The following is a 22777-nucleotide window of genomic DNA, read 5'->3' on the forward strand; positions in this document are numbered from 1 at the left end:
CTCTTCTGTTTCGGATTTGTCTTCACAAATTAGCAGCTTAGCTGATCTGGAGTTAATCCTTCCTGGAAGGGTTAGCTTTGACCCTTCTTTCTCAGCCCTGGTGAGAGTGGGCAGCCAAGCACATGCTGGCCACACAGATTTGTTTTATCCTCCTGGTACTGCTAGCTATGGCACTAGCCCCAAATGAGTCATGTCAAACTTAAAGGTTCCAGTTAATATACAGAGACTGCTGCACTTGGGAGAGCAGTCAGGGGCAACAGTAAGCCTGCATTTCAAGACACTGCTGCAGTGAAGATGGCTTCATCCAGAAATTCTCTCTCTTCCACCTTCGCAGAACTTGAAAGCTGCAGTTCTTTCTGGTTTTCCAGTAAATTTCTGATTATCAATGTCTAATAGCCCTAAAGGAGCCACCAAGGAGTATGGAAAAGATAACACAGGGAGTCCTAGGGAAAAAAAAATCTGTATCATGAGACTTAATGGATTTGTTTGGCTGACTGCAAGTAATTAAATAAGAGGAAGAAACACAGAGGGGCATGAAATGACAGTAATGATTGTGGAGGCTGGGAGTGGGGAAACCATGGACCAGGACTAACTACCAACTTCAGGGTTGAATATCAAATTCTGTGGGCTCTACTCAGGCATGTCAGCTGGACCAGGAGACTTCCGCTACCCTTTGTATTTACAGACACAACCATTTCCTCAGGGCAGACATTCACTTAGCATTGTGAAAGCTCCCCTGGTAGAAATCAAGCTATCGTGCTTTGAACCTATTATGGATTTACCTTGTTTCAAGCTTCTCATGATTCTCTCACCTTCAAACAAGCTGTTTTCTGGTATTCTTAGCTGCTTTTACAAACGTTTACCTTATTTTTTATTTCCATTTCCCATCCGTCCACCACCCCGACCTTTAAATGATTAATAGCTAAAATTTTTTGGGGATTTATCTAGTAATCCTTATTAGTGTCATAAGTCGATAATATTCATAACATAATTAATACAATTATTAAATTAGAATAATATTCACACAGAACATGTGAGATAATTCACAAACCATTTAACACATCTCACTCTACGTGTCCACTGAGTCTGCCTACAGAAAGTCACAGTTGTGACTGTTTTCTTGAACCGCTGTGGTTAAACCTGGTGTGCAACAAATAGGTGCTGGTGCTGATTTAAGAAGCTGATAGAATTCTCTCGATGTCAGTTTAAACAGCTAACATAAATACAAAATCTGGTGTACGGGGATGTGTGGTCTCTGCTAACTTCAAAATGACTAATGTACAAGTCATGTTCCTGGAGCATTTAAAGAGTACCACAAACTCCAGTGGACTAACTTGCTAAACATTTTCATCAGTTTCACTACAGTAAACAGTAATGACTGGGATGCAGGGAAAGTGTTTTAGAAGTAGTCTTTATAGAAACAGGGGGACATTTCTCTCTGACAACCGGATTTACAGAACAAAAAAACCCTGGGAGACCCTCTGCACACAAGTCAGTCAGGTCATCCAGGCTCACATAGACCATATCTGAGATCCAAGCTCATTACAGATAAAACCTGCTGTAGTGCAGTGGCTGTCCAGCTTCCCCACCAGAGATTCACTGCCAGCTTGCCTCATGACCCCATTCCTATTTGGGAGCCTCATTTCTCCAACACATCATTAGTCATGCTTGTGACTCCTTCCGGGACCTCCTATTTTAAAGCCTACTTCCCTCTGCAACCAAACTGCAGGACAGTCGGTGCCACCATCGTTCACTCTACCTCTGTCCTAGAGCACTGAAGAACTTACACCCTCAGTGATGCAGCAAAACCTCATAGTGAAACAACAGTACCCAGCCACTTGATCACACTAAAGGACAGCAGAAGCCCCTAGGGACTTTACATCCAGATGAGAGCTTTTAATCTTCAGTGAAATGCGGACCTCTGAATATTGTCTAGCAGACATTTAGAAAAATAGCAGTCACAGTTTCATATATAATACAGAGGTACCACAATGACCACCTCCATTTGCTTTTCTGAGTCGCACTTCCTGGGACCCCTTGAAAAACCAACCCAGTTGGGAACCAGCAGTCAGAAGTCCTCAGCTGGCACTCATTCCTGGTTGCCTGCAGTACTGCCCTTGCCCCAGTCAGCCTGAAGTGAAACTCAGTTCCAAAGGGAGCTGCTATTTGTTTGGTCTCCCGCCCATCTTGCATGTACACATTGCAGACCTGCCTTTGGTGCTGGGCTTTGGCTGCATTGCCAGCGGGAGATGAGTGTTTTGCACTGAGCATCTGCTGCAGGTGACTGGCCATCACCTTTCTCTGCATTAAACTCCAGCATCTAAACATTTCAATATTAAATAATTACAAGAAAATAGTACAAAAATAAAGCCTCCTGTATAAGCAGCTCTCAAAAAAGACTGACGCTGTTAAATAAATTAATGACACACCTGCAAGATAAATATATATTTTACAGAGCAGGAAATGGAAACACTGGTATCTACAGCATTAATGGGAGTAATATGAACACCAGTTCACCTCCAAAAGGAACAGTATCTAAGAGTTACTCTTTTTTTCTGCTAGCAATAAGACATTCATTTTGAATTCTCCCATATTACACTGGCATACCCGGCGGGAAGTCCCTTGTCCAGTACCTGTTGCAGACATCTACTGCAGATACTTCAGCTGCAAACCAGAAAACAGACAGTTTGTGAGGCACCCAGGTCCCACACTAAGCCCGGACTTTGGGAACGAGTTGCTAAATTTGGGAACATGCATGCAATCCTGGCATGCCCAGAGAAACTTGCATAACCTTCTGTCACTCCTCAACGCTCTTGAGCATGGGAGAAATGAGCAGAAATACAAAAATCCAGCATGCAAAACGACAGCGGAGGGGAAGAGATGTTCCACCTGGGCCTGAGCGTCAGTCCAGAACAGCTCTGACCTCAGCACCACCAGTGAAAGTCCTCAGAGAGCCCTGACCTCTTGGTGTCTGCCGTGGCATGTAAATAGCACATCTGCCAATTAGCAGAGATTTAGGGCCAGGGGGTGGCTGCAGATTGATGCCCTTGTAAAGCAGCACATCTGCTTAGGTTGTGCGGCTGAGATTTTGAAACTACGCAGTGGAGTTAATTTTAACCCATCACTTTTCTGGTAGGTTTTGCAAACTGATGCGGAAGAATGCAAACGATTCAAAGGGGAACTCCAGCCATCAGTATCTCAATATGTTAAAAACATGCTTTAAGAGAACTGCTTTGCAAAAGGCACTTCATGGAGGAAGTGTAGTAATTCTGGGAAGACTCTCAGAGCCATGCCATGCTCCAGGAAACATGCCCTTCAGCTGCCACCTGCTCCAAAAAGGTAGGGTTGCTGCTGTCTCCTAATGGAGAAACTCCACTGCTCCAGTAATGCTTTGATTCACACAACATTTCTTTCTGCAATGAAGTGTGGTTCACTTCCAGATTTTGCATACCACCTTGAAGATATACTTTGGGAGTTCCTAAAAATAAAACCCAAGTAAATATTTAGAATTTCCTAAAAATTAATCTAGCAAATGGCCCGGGGAAACACCATCAACCCAATTAATCAAAACCAGTAAAAAAGCAACTTGACTAGATCGGGTTGCTATTAATATAAGCTACTTTCCCTCACCCTTAAATTACAGAAATAAAACCAAGAAGTAACTAATCTTGCAAAATACACATTTTTCAAACCACAAAACTGAACCGTCAAGTGAAAATACATGACTTAGGGCTCTTACTCGTGGGCTAGCCATACCCATATTTCAGAAGAACAGTACCTTAAGCAAAGGTTTTGAAAGATCATAATCATTAATAATCAGGAGAGGCAGACTTATATGTGAGTACAGGAAATCAACATAAAGATCTTTCATTAAAGCTGGAATTGCTTTGCTTTGGTTTCCCTTCAATCCCAGAAGAAATGCAAATAAACCTGCGACAATTCCCCTGGAGCTCACAGAGGCAGACCAGGAATGAAAGAGGATCACTCTGTCAAGTCAACCTCTCCCTCACTGCTAGGGGATGCATATTAATGTAGCATTTCCATAAAAGCTTAATTTCCATTTTATACAATTATAAATTATCTTATGAGGCTATAACCAAAACACAGGCCTGCTGTATTTATGACAATACATGCTCTCCTTCCCATCCAGTCACATTAACACTGGTCAACAAATTCCCTGCCTCCCTGCTCGGTCCCCAGATACTTACGTGCCTGCCATTTGAGGAAGACCTGGTCAGGTAATCCCGCAGGAGTGTACACTCAAATCCAGCACGTGTGGTTAAATCAAAATAGACTAATTTCACCTGATTACTGAGAAGACAAATTTGGCAGGGAGACAAGCCAGGAGTCTCTATGAAGGCTTATAACCAAAACAGGAAAGGGAAGCGCTACTGAGAGAGCAGAAGGGCAGGAAGTAACGCTTGTACAGCAGGGGCGGGGAAGGGACTTTAAAGAAGAAATGTATTCTTTCTTACAGCTTATTTACTGAACAAAAGTCCAAACAATATAGATTAAGATTAGATGCACTGCCTTTGTCTCATTGGTGGCATGGATATTAAAAACATTCTGCTTATTTTCTCAAGGCACAGGTTCACTGTCCAAGAGAAACCAAAAGCAAACAAACCTCAGACAGAAAATATCGCTATTATTCATTTATGGCATGGGCGTTTGCACGCTGCAGAACCAAACCCAGGGGCCCCGGTGGTACTGAGGGCCCCCTCCTGCCTTGCAGCCAACCTGGCATTGCCCACTGGCTGGCTGGGGTCAGCTCCATCCCCAGACTTGAACTGGCCCAGGTGTCCAGGACACTGCATGCTGACTCTCATCTCCCATGAGATGGTGAGATGAGATGATGAGATGAGATGAGATGAGATGAGATGAGATGAGATGAGATGAGATGAGATGAGATGAGATGATGAGATGAGACGAGACGAGACAAAATAGGAGCTGCCTTACCCCTGGCTAACTCCAGGTCCAGCCAGAGCAAAAGCTTTTTTCTGGTTGCTCTCCAACCCTATGATCCTACTTGGGGCATCACCATAAATACAGAAACTAAGAAACACATCTTCATGGAAGGAGGTAGTTGATCAAGCAGTTTATAGAAGGACACGGGAGAAATCTCTAACATTTACAAAACAAGACAAAGTTTGCTCCACGGGGTGTGCAAGCAGTGGGTGCCTGCCCTCCATCACCAGCAGCTGGGAGAGCCCATGTGGCTCAGTAGCAGGCAGGCCTCCCGCCAGCTGGGGCACCTGGGGATAGCGAAGATTTTATCATGTGTTCCCTGCCTGTCTGTCCCATGCTAAGCCTCCCACAAATGGCACATGGGATTTGGCCTGAAGTAACCACTGTGGAGGTCACAGCCATAAGCAGGAGGATAACTTATCTCACAGCTTCTGCTGTAGAAGATGTGCCATCCACTGCTACTTTTCAGACAATTCTGTTCACCATTCTGTCTTTTTTTAATGGAGTGCCTTGCAAAACTAAGCCTCCTTGACTGCACTGTGCCTGCAAGTGACTCCTGAGAGACTACAATCTTTTGCTTCAGTCCTGCCATGGGGTGCCCACATATGTGTTTGCATGCATCCACATTCCTGTTAACAAGGAACGTGGGTTTTCCCTGCAATAATGCTTCCAGCTTCTTTGCTATCTCTACAGGCTGTCATTTGCTTGCCTTGCCACTCCATTAACTGGGTATTGCCATTTGGCTATGGCAGAAAGATGGCCTAGTAACAACAATCAACTTTGCAAATTTACATCCTTTACATTAATAGCACTTTTTAAATTCACATTGATTAAGAAAACACTTCTACCATGCCACTGCTTGAGCATGTCATGGTGTGACCCCAGGAAGGTAGTGCAGGATCAGCATGTGGAAGGAGGGAGGGTTCCCACCCACTTGTGTATCTCTACAGCATTTTGCTGAGCCACTTTGTGCCCACCCAGACATTGCACAAACCAGAAACAGGCACATTACCTAATCTAAACCCAGTTTCCCTAATTGCAATGCAAATGAACTAACTCCCTTCTCTAAACCCTTGCACAAAATCTTATCTTTCTCACCTACTTTGATGCCTTTTGCACATCTGCTCGAACTTGACCACTAATGACAGTAAAACCTGCCATTAGGTTTGACAAAAGGCCTGAGAAGACCAGTCCTCAGGAGATTATGCAATACCTCATGTCCTTGCAGTGGTTTCAGAGTGCAACATACATGTGAATAACCTTAGATCCCCATTTAACATAGCAAGAAGAGAGCAGTGTATGAAATAGGCTCAATTTGGCAGGGCACACCAGCTACATAAACCCTTAAGCAGAGTTTCTGTTGGGGAGAAATGGCTGCGAACACCACTCCACCCGAGCAGAGGAGCAGAGTGCTTTTCATGTTCTCTAGTTTTCCTGTTGCAAAAGAGCCCTTTCATGGTCTAACTGAAAGATCTGCAGAAACAGTTCGTGAAATGGCAGCTAGTGAAAACATGGGTGTCAAAATCTACTTGATCTCATAGTTGCCATCACTTGCTCAGCTGCAGCTTCCGATTCCTCTGCAGTAAATCTCTGCACAACTGAAGGGTTTCAGTTTTCAGCTGGTGGGGGAAGTTTAAAACCCAACAACAAATAAAAGTTCTTGCTGGCATTCAAGTAATGCTTTTTCTGTTGTGCTTTTCCCCTGGATTTTTTTTTTTTTTGGGGGGGGGGAGGGGGGGGCAGGGGGGGTGTGTGTGTTTGGTTTTGGGGGTTTTTTGTTTGTTTGTTTAATGAAGCATTTTTGTATAATTTTTTTCTGGGATTTCAACTTGGCAAGTGGCAGTTCCTCTGTATAGCTCATACACTGCTTAGATTATTATTATTATTGCAGAGTTTGTCTGTGCAAACAGTACTTTACTGTGTGTCTTATAAAATAAGGACAGAACCTGAAAAATGTATCTCCAAATACCTGTGGACTCAAGTCACTAATTGCCCAGAACAGTTCCACTGTTCCAGGCAGAGAGATGCAGGAAAATGGACTAAGGAAAGATCTGAGCAGCCTTTTTATTTCTCTGATTTAATGTGTCTGGGATCGACATGGTAACTGACTTGAGCAAGGAGACAGCACTTTGTTGTCAGAACAGTTTTCCTGCTAAACCAAGCAGGTATGATTCTCCTTACACACACAAGTATCAGCTACAACAATATCAACTAGAATAATCTGGGTTTAAAGATACAGTTCTCCTGGACACAAAAACTCCCAGCTTCCATCCAGCTCCTGGTAGCATTGTGCATGCATGAAGCACAAATAAGAGCGGGTCACTACTGACACTTCCAATGTCACGCTGGGAAACAGTGACAGTGAGTGGGACAAAGCCCAGTGCTGCCTCTCAATGCCTCTGTCATAAGCCACATTAATTTCACTAAGCACTACAGCATACATTCCAGCAAAAGTGCTTCTAATCAGCTCTTTGCATTGCTAAAATGCCTCCATTGCCCTGAACTAGAAAGGGAGCACTTACAAGGAAACAGCACTGTGGGACAAATGACAAATAAGACCCAGTAGCTGATTTCTATCCAGTCCTCACAAAGGACCATATGCTGGATAAAGAGATTATTTCAGTCATGTGTTGAGATCTGTGTGAGAAGATCAGGATTCCTGAACACAGAAGCAAGGCTCTAGTTGCAAGCGTGTGAATACTCCCATCGGTTTCCGAGCAGCAAGTCTGCTGGCCATGTACTAGGTTTTCATGTTGCAAAGACATCCAAGTACTGCATGCTCTTTTCTTCTTTTTGCAGAGAGTTTCATTACCAGATGAAACACGATTTCTGTACGACACTAACATTACATATTTTAAATCCTTAGAGCTATAAGCTGAACCCAGAAAGGTAAGCGTCTCAGCCCCAAAAATGACTCATCTCTAAATACGACGATTTGGAGATGCACTGTAGAATGTGTTGTGTATACTCTAAAAAGATTATTATAGCCATAATACAAAAATAAACCTGTAACCACCTAGGAGTTATCTGAAGGCAGACATGCTTAAAACATTATTTTCTTAATAAACGCATATTTCACACCTTAAATTAAGTTTTTACATATGTATCTGTTGGTTTTAATTCACTGTTACTCCCAAAAGGCATCTTATTATACTGCACAGGATTAAAAATTCGCATATGGAAATGGCTTTCGTTTCTCATGATTAAGGAATCAGAAAGTTCACACTGAAACTGCACACTCAGATTTCATAAACTACAAGGCAATTATATCAATATATGCAAAAATGCTACATAAAAACATAAAATACGCAGTTCAGATTTGTAAATATATTCAGATTTGCACAACTAATTTCACAGCTGTTAACAGCCTTTGAATATAAGGCATTTCCACATACACTGAGATTTGCAACTGCTAAACATGCTGATGAGACAAAAAAAGATTCCTTGTTCTCAGAAGTTTAACCCTGTACATTAATATATGCTGTTCCTTTCTCAAACCTGTTTTGTTTCATGCTCTCCACTCATTTTAAAGGAGCAGGAGAGATACTGGAGAGTAGAATTTACTTATTTAGTACTATGAGAGTTAAAAATGTGAACGAGGTAAGTACTAACTTGACAGCAAAACAATTATCCTGTGTTGAGCATATTTTACATAAGAGTCTTCCTGAGACTATTAATCTAGGGTGCAGGCCCACCACTGCTGAGGTGCAAGGAAGTTCTGCACAGACTTAAGAGGGACAAGACTTAACTCTTGTCAGAGATCCATTCAAGTAGAGACAAATAAACATATGTCAGGAAAAAATAGATATATATACCAAATCCTTTAAAGGGCCTGAGTTATGCAGGATTTGGGGAGCCCTATTTGTTCCTTTCGGGAAGCCCCTGACTCTCAGTTTATGCAGTGCCCTTTTCTACGATGATTTCCTCTCCACTCTCACTCTGCAGAGGGAACACTCAGGACTCACCTGCTTTCAAGAGGTCTATTTTGGCTGATGCAAACAGCTTAGGTAATGCATTAAGGAAATAACGGTATTGCAGAGAATTAACTCTGTGGCTGCCTTCAATTTTCCTCCCTATAAACTGTGATGAGCAATGGGCAGTAAGCCCAGACCCCACGTTAAGCAGCATGGAACAAGTTACAGACCATATGGAGAGAAATAAACTGCCACTTCATACACAGGATATCTATAATGCTTTTTTGCTTGAGTCAGCTAATTGCACATCCGCAAATCAGCACATTTATAACGAATGGAGCGTTATGATATCATGGGAAATTTATTTAATATGATCAAAGTTTCCCAGGAAAAGTTCCCCTGGAAGTATGAAAGTACTTTAGAGTCCTGAGTGCCTGGGACATTTTACAGTCTGTATTAAACAAACATCCCCATGTTGTTTCATGACAGCCAGTGGTACAAAGGACTGTATCTTCTAAGCCGCCATGTATGCAGCCACCAGCACAGGCATCTCCTTGCAGCAGGCAGAAGGCATCTCCTTGCTCATAGCTAGGAACAGCCACACCTGCTCTAGAAGCAGTTACTGCTCCCATCAGTAGCCTCAGATGAAGCTATGATCTCCTGTCTTTTCCAGAGGCTGAGAATTATAGTACAGACTATTATAAACCTTCACAGAATCATGGAATCATAGAACAGTTAGGGTTGGAAAGGACCTTAAGATCATTTAGTTCCAACCCCCCTGCCAGGGGCAGGGACACCTCACCCTAGACCATCTCACCCATGGCTCTGTCCAACCCTGCCTTGAACACCCCCAGGGATGAAGCATCCACAACCTCCCTGGGCAACCTATTCCAGTGTCTCACCACCCTTACAGTAAAGAATTTCCTCCTTACATCCAATCTAAACTTTCCCTCCTTAAGTTTTAACCCATTACCCCTTGTCCTATCCCTACAGTCCCTAATGAAGAGTCCCTCCCTAGCATCGTTATAGCCACCCTTCAGGTACTGGAAGGCTGCTATGAGGTCTCCACGCAGCCTTCTCTTCTCCAGGCTGAACAGCCCCAACTTGCTCAGCCTGTCTTCATACAGGAGGTGCTCCAGTCCCCTGATCATCCTCATGGCCCTCCTCTGGACTTGTTCCAGCAGTTCCATGTCCTTTTTATGTTGAGGACACCAGAACTGCACACAATACTCCAGGTGAGGTCTCACAAGAGCAGAGTAGAGGGGCAGGATCACCTCCTCTGACCTGCTGGTCACGCTCCTTTTGATGCAGCCCAGGATACGGTTGGCTTTCTGGGCTGCGAGCGCACACTGCTGCTCATGTTCATTTTCTCATCGACCAGCACCCCCAAGTCCTTCTCTGTAGGGCTGCTCTGAATCTGTTCTCTGCCCAACCTGTAGCTGTGCCTGGGATTGCTCCAACCCAGGTGTAGGACCTTGCACTTGGCATGTGTCCTGGGTTGAGCAGCAGCAGTCATTTTTCTCCTTCTTAGGAGCTAGTACAGTGCTGTGTTTTGATCTTTTGGCCTGGGAACAGTGCTGATAATGCCGATGTTTTCAGTTGCTGCTCAAATGTTTGGTCTGGCCAAGGACTTTGTGAGCCTCATGCTCTGCCAGGGAGGAGGGGAGGCTGGGAGGAAGCAGAGACAGGACACCTGACCCAAACTGACCAAAGAGGTATTCCATACCACAGCACATCATGCCCAGGATGTAACAGGGAGTTACCCAGAAGGGTTAGGGGACTGCAGGGTTGGAGGAGGTATCGGTCGGTGCTCTGCTGGGGGGAGTGGGGCGAGTTATTGGTCGGCTGGTGCTGAGGTGTTGTATTCTTTCCTCTTGTTATTTCCTTTAGCATTATTATTATTGGTGGTAGCAGTAGTGGTCTGTGTTATACCTTAGTTACTAAACTGTTCTTATCTCAACCCGTGGGAGCTGCATTCTTTTTGATTCTCCTCTCCGTCCCTCCAGAAGCAGGGGGAGGGCAAGAAGGGGGGGGAGTGAGTGAACGAGGCTTGTGGTTGGGTTTAAACCACGACAGCATGTAACTGTAAAAATTTCTGTACTGAAATTTTTAAGAGGTGTACTTTGCTTTTCCGCGTATTTTTATTTTTATGTTAAAGCAAAGCAATGACCTTGATCTGAAGAGCTATTAGCAATGATCTGAGTGTCAATACAAACTTACTTGGATTATCAACTGAAAAACATTCTTGTGTTTATGCCACCAAACACATGCTAATCCCTGACATTGCTCCACAGCAGATGTATTTTCACTTTCAGCTTGCATTTTCCCTTATACTTTAGTAAACATGTTGATTATCATGAGTGGTTTCAGCAGCTGTGGGCAATGGTAAACTGAACTGCATGCATTATTTTTGTAGCTCCTGATTTACAGGGAGGTCATATAAATTTTTGTGATTTGGATGTGAAACAAGAAATACCAACTTTACCATAGTTTTAAAGCAAGGTTAGGATGTTCTCACTCCAAACTAGCACTTGCTCATTTCTAGTACTAACCTTTGCTATTTAATGCTATCCACCACTACATAATGGAATTCAAATATCGTGTTTTACTGAGCAGATAAGATATTTGCATTGTGAGGCACCTCTATAGCATGCTGCTGGTCACTGTAACCCAGTGGAAGTGTTTCTATCATAAGCCTTTCAGAGGCTCATGGATGGGTGAGGTATAGCCTAGCAGGTGTGAAGATAAGGAGTGGTTTTCTGATGTTTCTGATGCTGTAGTGAAGAGAAGGCATGTAAGGACAGCTTCAGAGATAGAAGGGCAAGAAACTGACAAAAAATTATCAGAAATTACATTTAACTGCATTTTTATTACTTGAAGTTCTCTGAAGGCATGTGCCTCCCTGATGCTGAGGCTGCCACACTGAGAACATTTGACATTCATTGGGAAAGCACTTTTCAGGACAGCAACACCACCCCTTAAAAGTCAGGGCCCAAAGCACAACAGCAAAGTGAAAGCCATGCTGTGCAGGATAGCTGCAGAAGCTGGTGATCTCTACTGCTCAGGGAAGAAAGATGTGCTATGACGGCATTTGTTAAGGATACAGGAGGACAAGAGACTGCTTCACACCATGATGAAGAATGGGCTTGTGTCTATCCTTGCTTCTGATATTTGTGCTTCTTGGAATAGGACAGGTTGGGAACAGTAGTCTGAAGGGAAACTTCAACTTGCAGAAGGATCCCTGAAGGTGGAATGGGTACAGCCAGAAGTTTGTCATGTCAACTCACCACATCCTTCACCACCATGCAACACACCGTGGCACACACACACAGGGAAGCTGTCTCTTATAACAACACTAGAGCATCCATATTCCTTCCACCTTTTCCTTGTCTTATAGTACATAAATAGTAGCTCTTACAATACTCCCTTGTAACATTTAACAGGAGGTTGAGCTAGTTTTATGTGACTTGATAACTGTTCTATCCTTGCTGCAGTTGGTGGGAAAATTCAGCTCCATCAGAAACTCATCTTCTGTATCATCTGTGTATTTGCAGATATGCTTCAGCTAGGAAGAATAACAGATTATGCCTGGGCACAAGAAACAGTCTGTGCACCTGAGTCATAGTACGTTTTTAGATTAAGTATCTTCATTCTGACAAAAAGTGAACATAGCAGGTCTGATCATCTGTAGATTTACAGCATGGAAAAGGTATAGCCCTCTTCAAGGTGGGCATAAACCAGCAGCAAATGTAAATAAACTGTACTCAAAGACCTGTATATTAACATGCTGTAATCTTCTTTTACAAGAGGAATTATTTTCAGACTATTTTAGTAAAAATAAACACAAGGAGAACTAGTGAACAGTAAGAAAATCCCTTGTCCAAAAACTACTGACAATACTTAACAAAACAAAACAAAAATTATCCTGGCAGCCCCTTCCTTCCCCCCTTCCCTCCTTCCATTATTTCTTGGCAAAGATTTGTCCCCATTGCCTGGCAGATAAAAATATTTTATGAAAGCCAAAATTGAAACAGGATCCTTGAGCACATTTGTGCACCAGACCTGTTTGTGTGCAGTGTTTGTCAAATAATGGCAGAGGTATTCCTGCTTTCCCATGATTTGCACTCTTTTTCCCCTAGCAATCTTCCTTACCTCTTCTAAAATGATGCTCTTGACTTTGATGTGTCCCCTGTGACAATCCCATCCTGCATAGACACCATACAGCAACACTTGTCAGGGGTTAGGTGTCTACTAAATGGTCATCTACACAACACATGCAGGTTGGCAGCAAATGGCTGGTCATCTAGACCATGTGCTGCCTTTACCTCAGGAGGAGCTTCAGTTTGAATCATTCTCTTCTCCACTCACTTTCTGAGTCTCACAAATCAGTGAGATTTTTACTCCTTTGTCAAACTAGACTGATGCTTCTGAGTCTGCTGCTCAGCTACTGGGACAGCTGAGATCAAAAAGGATGTAACAGACACAAAAGTGAAGTTACAGCATAAGCCTTATTTCCTTCAGAAAGCAATCTAAAGAGAGGTTGGTAGTAAGGGCCTCCCAAAGAACTGCTGCTCACCTTCACCCATGTTCTCAGCTCCTACACCTGCAGCCAACAACTGCCAAAGCTTCCACAACAGCATGCACAGTCCCTTTTAAAATCAGCTTCAGGCTGTTGCCAAATACAATATAATTTACTGCTGATGTTTATGTGTAACAGTATCCAGGACTAAACTTCTACTAAAAGCACTTCAGGCAGTAAATTTAGGCATTTTGGCTACACGTAGCCTGCTGATGATTTCATTGTCTTATGAAAGCAATCCCCTGTAATGAAAATGTACTCCCAACTTTTTTGACCCCACACTCCTATCAGAGAAAACTTCATGCACCCCAATATATACTTCTTCATAAATTATATACATGTACTACTGAGGTATTAGTATCTTCTTCCCATACCCCAGTGGATTATCTTATGAACAGCTCACTTTGAGACTATTGTGTGGTAAGACGACAAATAATACAGACCCTTATCTGAGCTCTAAGAGAAAGCGGATCTAGAAAAATGTCAAGACTTTCTGAAGCAGCATCCTCTATTTCTACTGAGCCACAGTGTCCAGCAAAGGGAAATATAACAGGACTGGAAACTACAAAAATCTAAGGCAAAGCAATTTTCAGTAAAATTGCCAGAACTGTAGACTAGAAATTTAAGGTCCTTCTGCCACTCAGGACAGCTGTAACAATTTAAAAGAAGGGGGATGGAATGATTTTTCCTTAAGTTAATGCTGATTAAGAAGTATAAAGAACCAAATCATCTTTGAATAACCATGAGACATGGAAGACTCTGTTATTCTGTGGTGCTGAGCTGTAAAAAAAGACCACATAAATTCCTTTGACTGCAAATCTACACTTGCTAGGTTGCAGCAAACACAGCTACATCTTAAAAGTGTGAAACTTCATTATAGTTCCTAGATTCTCCATCTTGTCCTCTCGTGGAAGTCATGTATGACCAACCTTATAGCCTTCTATGAGGAAGTGACTAGGTGGAGGGATGATGGTAGAGCGGTAGATGTAGTTTTTCTTGATTTCAGTAAGGCATTTGATACTGTCTCCCACAGCATCCTCATAGATAAGCTAAGGAAGTGTGGGCTTGACGATCAAGTAGTGAGGTGGATCGAGAACTGGTTGAAAGGAAGAAGGCAGAGAGTTGTGGTCAATGGCGCAGAATCTAGCTGGAGGTCTGTGACTAGTGGAGTTCCTCAGGGGTCGGTGCTGGGACCGGTGCTGTTTAATATTTTCATCAATGACCTGGATGAGGGAACTGAGTGCACCCTCAGCAAGTTTGCTGATGACACAAAACTGGGAGGAGTGGCTGACACACCAGAGGACTGTGCTGCCATTCAGCGAGACCTGGACAGGCTGGAGAGTTGGGCGGGGAGAAACTTGATGAAATTTAACAAGGGCAAGTGTAGAGTCTTGCATCTGGGGAAGAACAACCCCATGTACCAGTACAGGTTGGGGGGTGACCTGCTGGAAAATAGTGAAGGGGAAAGGGACCTGGGGGTCCTGGTGGATAGGAGGATGACCATGAGCCAGCAATGTGCTCTTGTGGCCAAGAAGGCAAATGGCATCTTAGGGTGCATTAGAAAGGGAGTGGTTAGTAGGTCAAGAGAGGTTCTCCTCCCCCTCTACTCAGCCTTGGTGAGGCCGCATCTGGAATATTGTGTCCAGTTCTGGGCCCCTCAATTCAAGAAGGACAGGGAATTGCTTGAAGGAGTCCAGCGCAGAGCCACAAAGATGATTAAGGGAGTGGAACATCTCCCTTATGAGGAGAGGCTGAGGGAGCTGGGTCTCTTTAGCTTGGAGAAGAGGAGACTGAGGGGTGACCTCATCAATGTTTACAAATATGTAAAGGGTAGGTGTCAGGATGATGGAGCTAGGCTTTTTTCAGTGATATCCAGTGATAGGACAAGGGGCAATGGGTGTAAACTGGAGCATAGGAAGTTCCACGTTAACATCAGGAAGAACTTCTTTACTGTAAGAGTGACAGAGCACTGGAACAGGTTGCCCAGGGGGGTTGTGGAGTCTCCTACACTGGAGATATTCAAGGCCCGCCTGGACAAGTTCCTGTGTGATGTACTGTAGGTTACCCTACTCTTGCAGGGGGGTTGGACTAGATGATCTTTTTAGGTCCCTTCCAACCCTTGGGATTCTGTGATTCTGTGATTCTGTGAATTACACACTTTTCCAAAAGAACTATAACTTTCTAGTTCTCTGACATTTTTTTACTGCCTAAAACATGCAATATTTTTCTCAGCACTCCAGATAGACTTGCCAAATTATAACCCTTCCAGCTTAATACAGAAGTTCAGCCCTTGAGCCAATATACAGTCTGGGAGTGTTTGTTCAACAGCCTCTGTGTCAAGACGTGCTTTCATAACAGCACCCTGTTTTTATTATGAAGCACTCAGAACTGTTCTTTTGCATAACTGATACAATGCTCTGAAAAAAAATAATTAAAGAGAACAAAAAATTACCCCCAAGTCAACAGGTTACAGAAAGGAGAGGTGGGTATAGAGAGCAGGAAAGTTTCAAAAGTAACTCAACTCTTCTTTCCTGCTGAAACCTTCCTGAACTTCCCAAAGGTCCATCATCTCCCAAGATAACAAATTCAGGAGGGCTGAGATGAGGTGGTGGAGGATTTCTAAGGAACAACACACTACCTGCAGTACATCTTCCACCTGGCCAGTGCTAAGGCACCCTAGCCTCTACAGAGATGCTAACGGCCATGGCCAGGTGGGATCAAAAGGCAAATTCCTCTTTCAGGTGCAGCAACCATTGTTTTTCATCCCTGACAAGAGCATGGAAATCAGCATCCAAAGCTGTACTATGATTAAATTTTTTATTAAAAAAACCTAAAATGAAACAACCCCCCAAAAACCAACACCAAACCAAAACACACATGATTTTTGAAAGATTTAATAAATTACCATAACCTCCAACATCTTCCCTGTACATCTGTGCTGCCTTCTCTCTATATGCTGAAGAGCTTACCAAAACCAGGATTGATGCAGAAACCTTCAGCCAGTTCACAGCAGGATCTCTCACAGTGAACTTTGTAATTGCTGTGTTATCAGCTGAGCAATATTTCAGCATTATTTGGTCTGCTGAAACCAACTCCCCAAAGTGCAAACATAATACAAATCAGGCAAAGCTCTGAGTTGTCTCTTGGGCTGCATACTCAGTTTAGGCAGTTACAGCTTAATGGATAAAACACTGACCTCTGAGACCCCTATTCAAATCCAGCTTGTGTTCCCATGATGGGCACTGGAACTGGGTTAGGAAGCATAGCTTCAAAGAAGCATTTTCCTAAGTACTGTCTGCATTTTTTGCCACAAGCCTTTCTCTTCAATATTTCTGCCTGTCCTTGCCTGTCTCATCTCTTTCTGCCTAGGCTGACTGGCTTCTAACACCCAGACAATGGTCCTTATTTACTTAATAATACAACCACAGCTGGAAATCAGACCATGGATTCAGGGAATGCTCCTCTGAAATACACCATGTGTGAAAACAAAACTGCCCTGCCTCACTCTGATGGTTATGGTAGCCTGCACAGGGAACGATTTCCAGCTTCCAGCTTGGAGTTATACAGCTAATGGAATCCTTAGCATCCGTCTGGATTTCCATCTCTCCCTTGTATCTTTACTGGATAGTGGCATTTTGCTCTTCAGGACTCCTTCTGCCTGCCCCAGAACAAGAGAAAAGGCCAAACAGGATAAAAGAACACCTATAAATTGATGTGCCAAATGCCTCATTGCTCCCAGTCTCTCATTTCCACTGCCATTTAAAAAATAAGAATAAGAATAAGACCTGCTGATACATGAGGTTTTCTGTGTCTTGGTTTCTATGCAGGCTCTGTTGGTCTGTTAGATGCCTGAGGCAGGTACTGCCAAGCTCTTGCCATGCACATTGCCATACTCACTCTTGCCATGTTCAGTTCCCAGCTCTGACTTTGGAGTCTCAAGGAACTGCATGGAGCAGTGTGAGAGACATTACTACATTACCGGGTGAGGGAGAGAAAGAAATGCCTCCTGCTGAGCAGGCTTACCAGCAAATAACCAGGGTACAGATGGTGTGTGAGCTGTGGAAACCTGTATTTCCAAAACAGCAGAGCTCCCCAGCTCATTCCTAAGGGTAGTAGCCACCTGTGACCAGCTCTGTGTCTCCTTTGTTTAGGGGTGCAGAAAGCATCACTTAGTCAAAAAAAAGAAAGGGAAACAGTATAACTTAGTCCTTCAACTTATATTCAATAAGTGGAAAACCTAGTTAAAAGACAGCAATTGATACTGTCCTGCAATAACAAAAACAAATTAAGCTTGATTCAGCTATTTCAGTTCCGTTTGTTTTTTAGTGGTAAGACTGGGATTTCTTAAAGTACATTAGATACCACTCTAAAATCCAAGGGAGACTTGGCACCTGGCATCCTCTGCCTCAGCTTCTTTATAGAAGCAGTATTAACAATACCAGAAAAGTGTTGAATAGTTTAATTTCAGCCTACTGAAGAGCAGCCTCCAGGTCATAGATCTGCTGCAGTCAACTTGGCAGAAGCAGCAGTGGCTCTTCAGAGAAGGGCATAATAAATTTGTGAACACAGCTTCTGTCTGGGGGGATGAACAGCTTTAATTTTCTACATTATGATGGTCACTGAGCAAATGTAGAAGAAAGCAAAACAAAACGAAACAAAGAAACTTCAAGGACTCGTGGTAGTAAAGCACAGGTCCTCCAACAAATGGAAGACCACCCTTCTGCAGGAGCCCCAGCTCCCCCAAGGCAGCATGCCAGCACGGTGATGTGGGGGCACAGCAGAAAGGGAGAAGAGACTTTTTTGACTGAGACACTGCAAGCAATTTCAGGTTCTCAGCTACCAATTCAATCTGTGATGAATCCAGGAGAAAGGAAGCACAAGGCATTGTGCCAAATGCTAATGAGAAAATAGAACAGAGAAACCAGGCCCATACCATCCACTGTCTGTCTGTCCTAGGCACTGTTCTTCAACGTGCTTTTCTTTAAGGAGGAAAGATTGTATGACTTCTGTCTACTGCTGTCACCTTCCAGAGAAACCACTAGGCAGATTAAAGTAGCTCTTGCCTGGGTTAGCTCATTTGACTTAGGAAAAATCCTGCAGTTCTGAAATCTGAGAATATCCATTAGAGACTCACTAACTACTTGTCCACCAAAAAAATAAATAAATCACAGAAATAAAAATATTTTCTAAAAAAGGTTATTTAAATGTATTTAAAAACATTTTAAAATTATTTTATATATAAAAAAAATACTGAACCCAATGTCTAGTTAAAAATACTTTTCCATCTATTTCCATAATGCCACAGGCAATTTCAGTGAAGCAATTTCAGAGAAGCAATCAAAGACTGTCAGAAAAACAAATGTGATAAACTGTAAATAGCAATCACATCTTTCAGATATTCAAGATGGTCAGTATTGGTTTCTTGGTCTTAAATGGAAGATTTATCATTATAGAAATGGCGCTAAGTTCTACTTAAAAACAAATTAGAAAACGCAAAACCAAAGTGGTGCCTCCAGTAGAGTACTGAAATGAGGACAATCATGACAATTTTGCTTTGCATCAGTTAACAGAAAACAATTTTAAAGGACAGCACTGTATTTCTCTACCTTCATAAGCTCCTACAGCTTACAGTGCTATCGGTATTTAAAGTGTCTCTGGGAACATACATTTCTAGTGTTTGAACAGAACAAAATCCATGCAGGTCAGACCTGCAGCGAGCTGGCACTGCTGGGGAAAGTTTGCTTCACAGCCCAGGTGGCTGAGCGGGTTGAGGGACGATCTCTTTTATGTATTTCCTTTTCTGCATAAAGCAAAAATGCCCCACTCTGAAAAACAGCATTTGTAGGTTGTCATGGGATAAAACAAACCTTGAAAAAAATCCAGCTTAACAAAGGAAGCTGCTTCTTAACATGGCTAATGGCTCAGGTTCCTCTACAGACAAAGACACGGTTTGACCTACTGCTCTAATTAGAGGAATAGTGATGTTGACATTTATGTTGTATAAAGTAGACATGTTAACAGCCAGAGGGAAAGCTGTCAGTGCCTCTAAAGATCACAGCATTCATGGTGATGCACAGTGCAGCCTTCAAATATTTAAACAATCAATTTGATGCTTAACTTCTTTCAGTGATTACTAGGAACAACCTCCAAATCCCCCCAAAACAACCCCAACTTCAGTCAGCACCAACGCTGAAAGATTAAAAGGCAATACATGAATCAGTTTTATTCTGCCGAGTATAGTATTTCCTTCCAGATTGTATGTAATCCAGTTTTGTCATGAAGAAACACAAGCAACTTGTTCTCTCCGGGTTTTTCACTTAAAATTATGACAACCACCAGAGACCGTGGTTCATACATTTGCATGTGTCAAATTCTCCTAAGGATGGAAACAGATACCTCTGCTCATTTATAAATACACAAAGTGAGTTTTAATTTAACTCTGATCTACTGCATAATATTCCCTTGACATGAGCCACACCATTGCTACAGATGGGCACTTCACATTCTACAGATTGAAATCCCTGCAGGAAATCCTCTCTGTGCAGCACCCAAGTACCTTAGAACAATGGAGAGCCCTTAACACTGCAGCTCAATTAGCTACAAGCCCCCCCCCCCCAACATATTTTCCCCAACATACGATGTTCTCAAGCCCACTTTTACTCAAGTCAAAGCAGAATATTAAGTATAACAGATGGACAGGAGGTTTCCTACTGAAGTTCAAGACCAAAGCTCTCCATTCCCACCTCCTCTACCCTGAGGAAAGAAGTCTACAGGTACAGAGATGGAGAGAGACTCAGCATCACTCATCACATCCCACAATATGCTGCTTGCTGGACACTACCTATCCTGGGCACTCTTAGAGCCTGTTTTGTAATTAATTTCTGCAAGTGGATAATTGACTCATTAAGCTGAATTAGAGCTATATGATAATGCACAAACCAAAAAATGTAATTCTTATTTATCTTACTGTTCAGTCCAGCCTTCAAAACCACTGCAATGCAATGCTCCTTTCTGAAGGAGCCAATTTAACCTTTAACAATTTAAGCATGCTGTCCAAGCTTAAAAAATTAAGACTATGTAATATGTAGATTACACCAAATGCCTCCCATTCTTTTATGAATACTTTTAATTTTTTCCCCAGCTTTTTAAGTCTATTCCACATTGCTTTGCCTGGCATCCCATGTGGCCAGCATCGCTCTAAGGGAAGGCATGCGAAGCTCATGTCTTTCCCATGCAGCTTCAAATGCATCACATGGACATATATATATGAAAGGTAACAAGATGATCTTAAAACACATTATGGTGAAGGGACTTGTGAGCCTCCAAACATGCTTGAAAGGCTGATTATGAGAAGACATTCCCCTGTGAACAGCAACAAAATTCTGCATTGCCTCAATACAGTGAAATCGGCACCGTGTTTGTTGATAATCAAGAAAAATCAAGCCTGAAATAACACTCACGTATAAAGAAAATAAGGAAACAGGGCCACGATGCATTATACATTGCAGCAGGGCAGAGAAAGTTAAGTTCGTATCATTCACTCTTCACTGCATAACTGCTGCTAGTCCCTATTGATCTCTGCAGCAATTTTAAGTAGCCACAGAAAGCCATTTCCACCACCAGGATAGTGCTTTCCAGCAGCAGTTTTGCTGTTTACAATACTTTGGGGAAAGAGACATAAGAATGTGGAGGAATGAAGGAGATTCTTCTCCCTCAAATTCACTTTATACTGCAGAAATCCACTGATCTTCTTAAGAGATTTTTTCTCATTTGCAAGGACATATCCTTCCATTCCCTGAAATTCTCTGCTCCATAAATCAGACCATTTAAGCATAAACTGGGACACTAAAGTCAGATACCACAAACGCCAGAGGAAAGGGTAGACATACACATAGCAGCAACAAGATACTAGGACACAGGAGGTGCAGCTACTACTAATGGATCAAGAGAAGGGAGGCAAGGCAGGTGATGCAGCATGTGCATCAAAGAGGAGAGCTGCCCCAGGTAAGAACCTGACCTGAGAAGGATGAGTTCAGAAATGCAAAGCTCCTGCTGCCATCATGGAGTCATTCATCTGCTCACTGAGAATGGTCTCCTAAAGAACAGAGCTGACACCATGTCTTTGGAGAAGAGGGCAAACCAGCATTTTGGAGGCAACAGAGTTGGAGACAGAGTTTGGAGACAGATTTGTGTAGAAGGTTGTAGATGAACATTACAATAGAGAAACTTAAGGATGGTGTAAACACACTCTCCAAGTAGTCTGTGAGAGAACAGAACTGGCCTGTATAACACCATCATGCATGGTTCAGTTCACAGTTAGATGGTGTTAATGGTGGTATTCAAAGTCCAAGACCCTCTTCCCACATGTCACCATTCAGATTTGTCATAGCATGGGAGATGTCTCTTCCTTTCCACCATATCCTCCTTTTTTTCAGGAGGAAAGCAGCTTTGTCAAAGCAGGCTCAGAGCTAGCAAAGGAACAAGCTATATTTATCCTAGAACATTTGCAACTCCTGATCGATCTAGAACATACCATGGTAAAAAGAAATAAATGCTACTTTCCGGTATTGCTGTCAGCACTTGCACAAGCCAAGTGTTACAAAACAGCATCTGATATGACAGTGCTTTACATAGTCCCTGCAGGGACAAACCACCACGTGGAAAAGGACAGGGAGGAATCAAGCCCTTTATTAATAGGAGGCCCAAAAGACTGATACCTCAGTGAGAAAGTTTTGCAAATCCATTGTACAGATTTTTACTCTGCTTCCTCTTTATCTGTTTAGCATGTGACAGGCACACAACTTCCAGGCATCACTACAAAGCAATTTATCTCTCCAGGCAATAGGAGAGAGCAGAAGGTTCCTCCAGAGCCTGTCCTGCTCCTGCTTTTAAGGCTGGCTAAATGCAACCATTGCAGACTATGGCAGCTGGCAGGACCAGCCACGGACCCTGCTGTGAATTACTGTTAACAAACACATTTGGTTTCATTAAGGCTTTTTTCTTAATCCAAAGTGTTACAGTTGTGGTTTCTGGAGTAATCACAGGCTCTATTTAGAAACATCCTGGGAATGAGTGCTTGAAAAGCCCTCACGAGGTTCATTTCAAAGCTGCTGGTTTTACTGGCTGCAGCCTACAGGGTCCAATGCTTCCTGGAGGGATCAGTCTCAACTCCACAATCCCCAGAAGCTTCATCCAGGGTGTCCCAGTAACACCAGACACATACACGAAGTAGTACTGCTCACAGCTCTTGGAACTTCCATTGGGAAATCTGTGAGCTCTTAACTTCCAGTGTTCATAAAGGGACCATGCCTATGGTTAG

At 42.9% G+C, this 22777-nt stretch overlaps 1 protein-coding gene across 3 annotated transcripts in view; it reads right to left on the reverse strand.

Moving 5' to 3' along the window:
• The window catches only part of EVL (Enah/Vasp-like), a 152344-nt gene that overhangs the window by 75531 nt on the left and 54036 nt on the right, over positions 1 to 22777 (reverse strand). For 2 of the 3 annotated variants that reach the window (XM_065685374.1, XM_065685372.1), the window contains exon 1: positions 4209 to 4382. The exons of the other annotated variant lie outside the window; for it this stretch is intronic. In XM_065685374.1, coding sequence (XP_065541446.1) covers positions 4209 to 4219 — 11 coding nt within the window. In that variant the 5' untranslated portion in view covers positions 4220 to 4382. Of the gene's footprint in view, positions 1 to 4208; positions 4383 to 22777 lie in introns of those variants that run through there. 3 annotated transcript variants of the gene reach the window in all.

This window comes from Lathamus discolor, chromosome 6 (genome assembly GCF_037157495.1).
Source record: "Lathamus discolor isolate bLatDis1 chromosome 6, bLatDis1.hap1, whole genome shotgun sequence".
Lineage (NCBI taxonomy): Eukaryota > Metazoa > Chordata > Aves > Psittaciformes > Psittacidae > Lathamus > Lathamus discolor.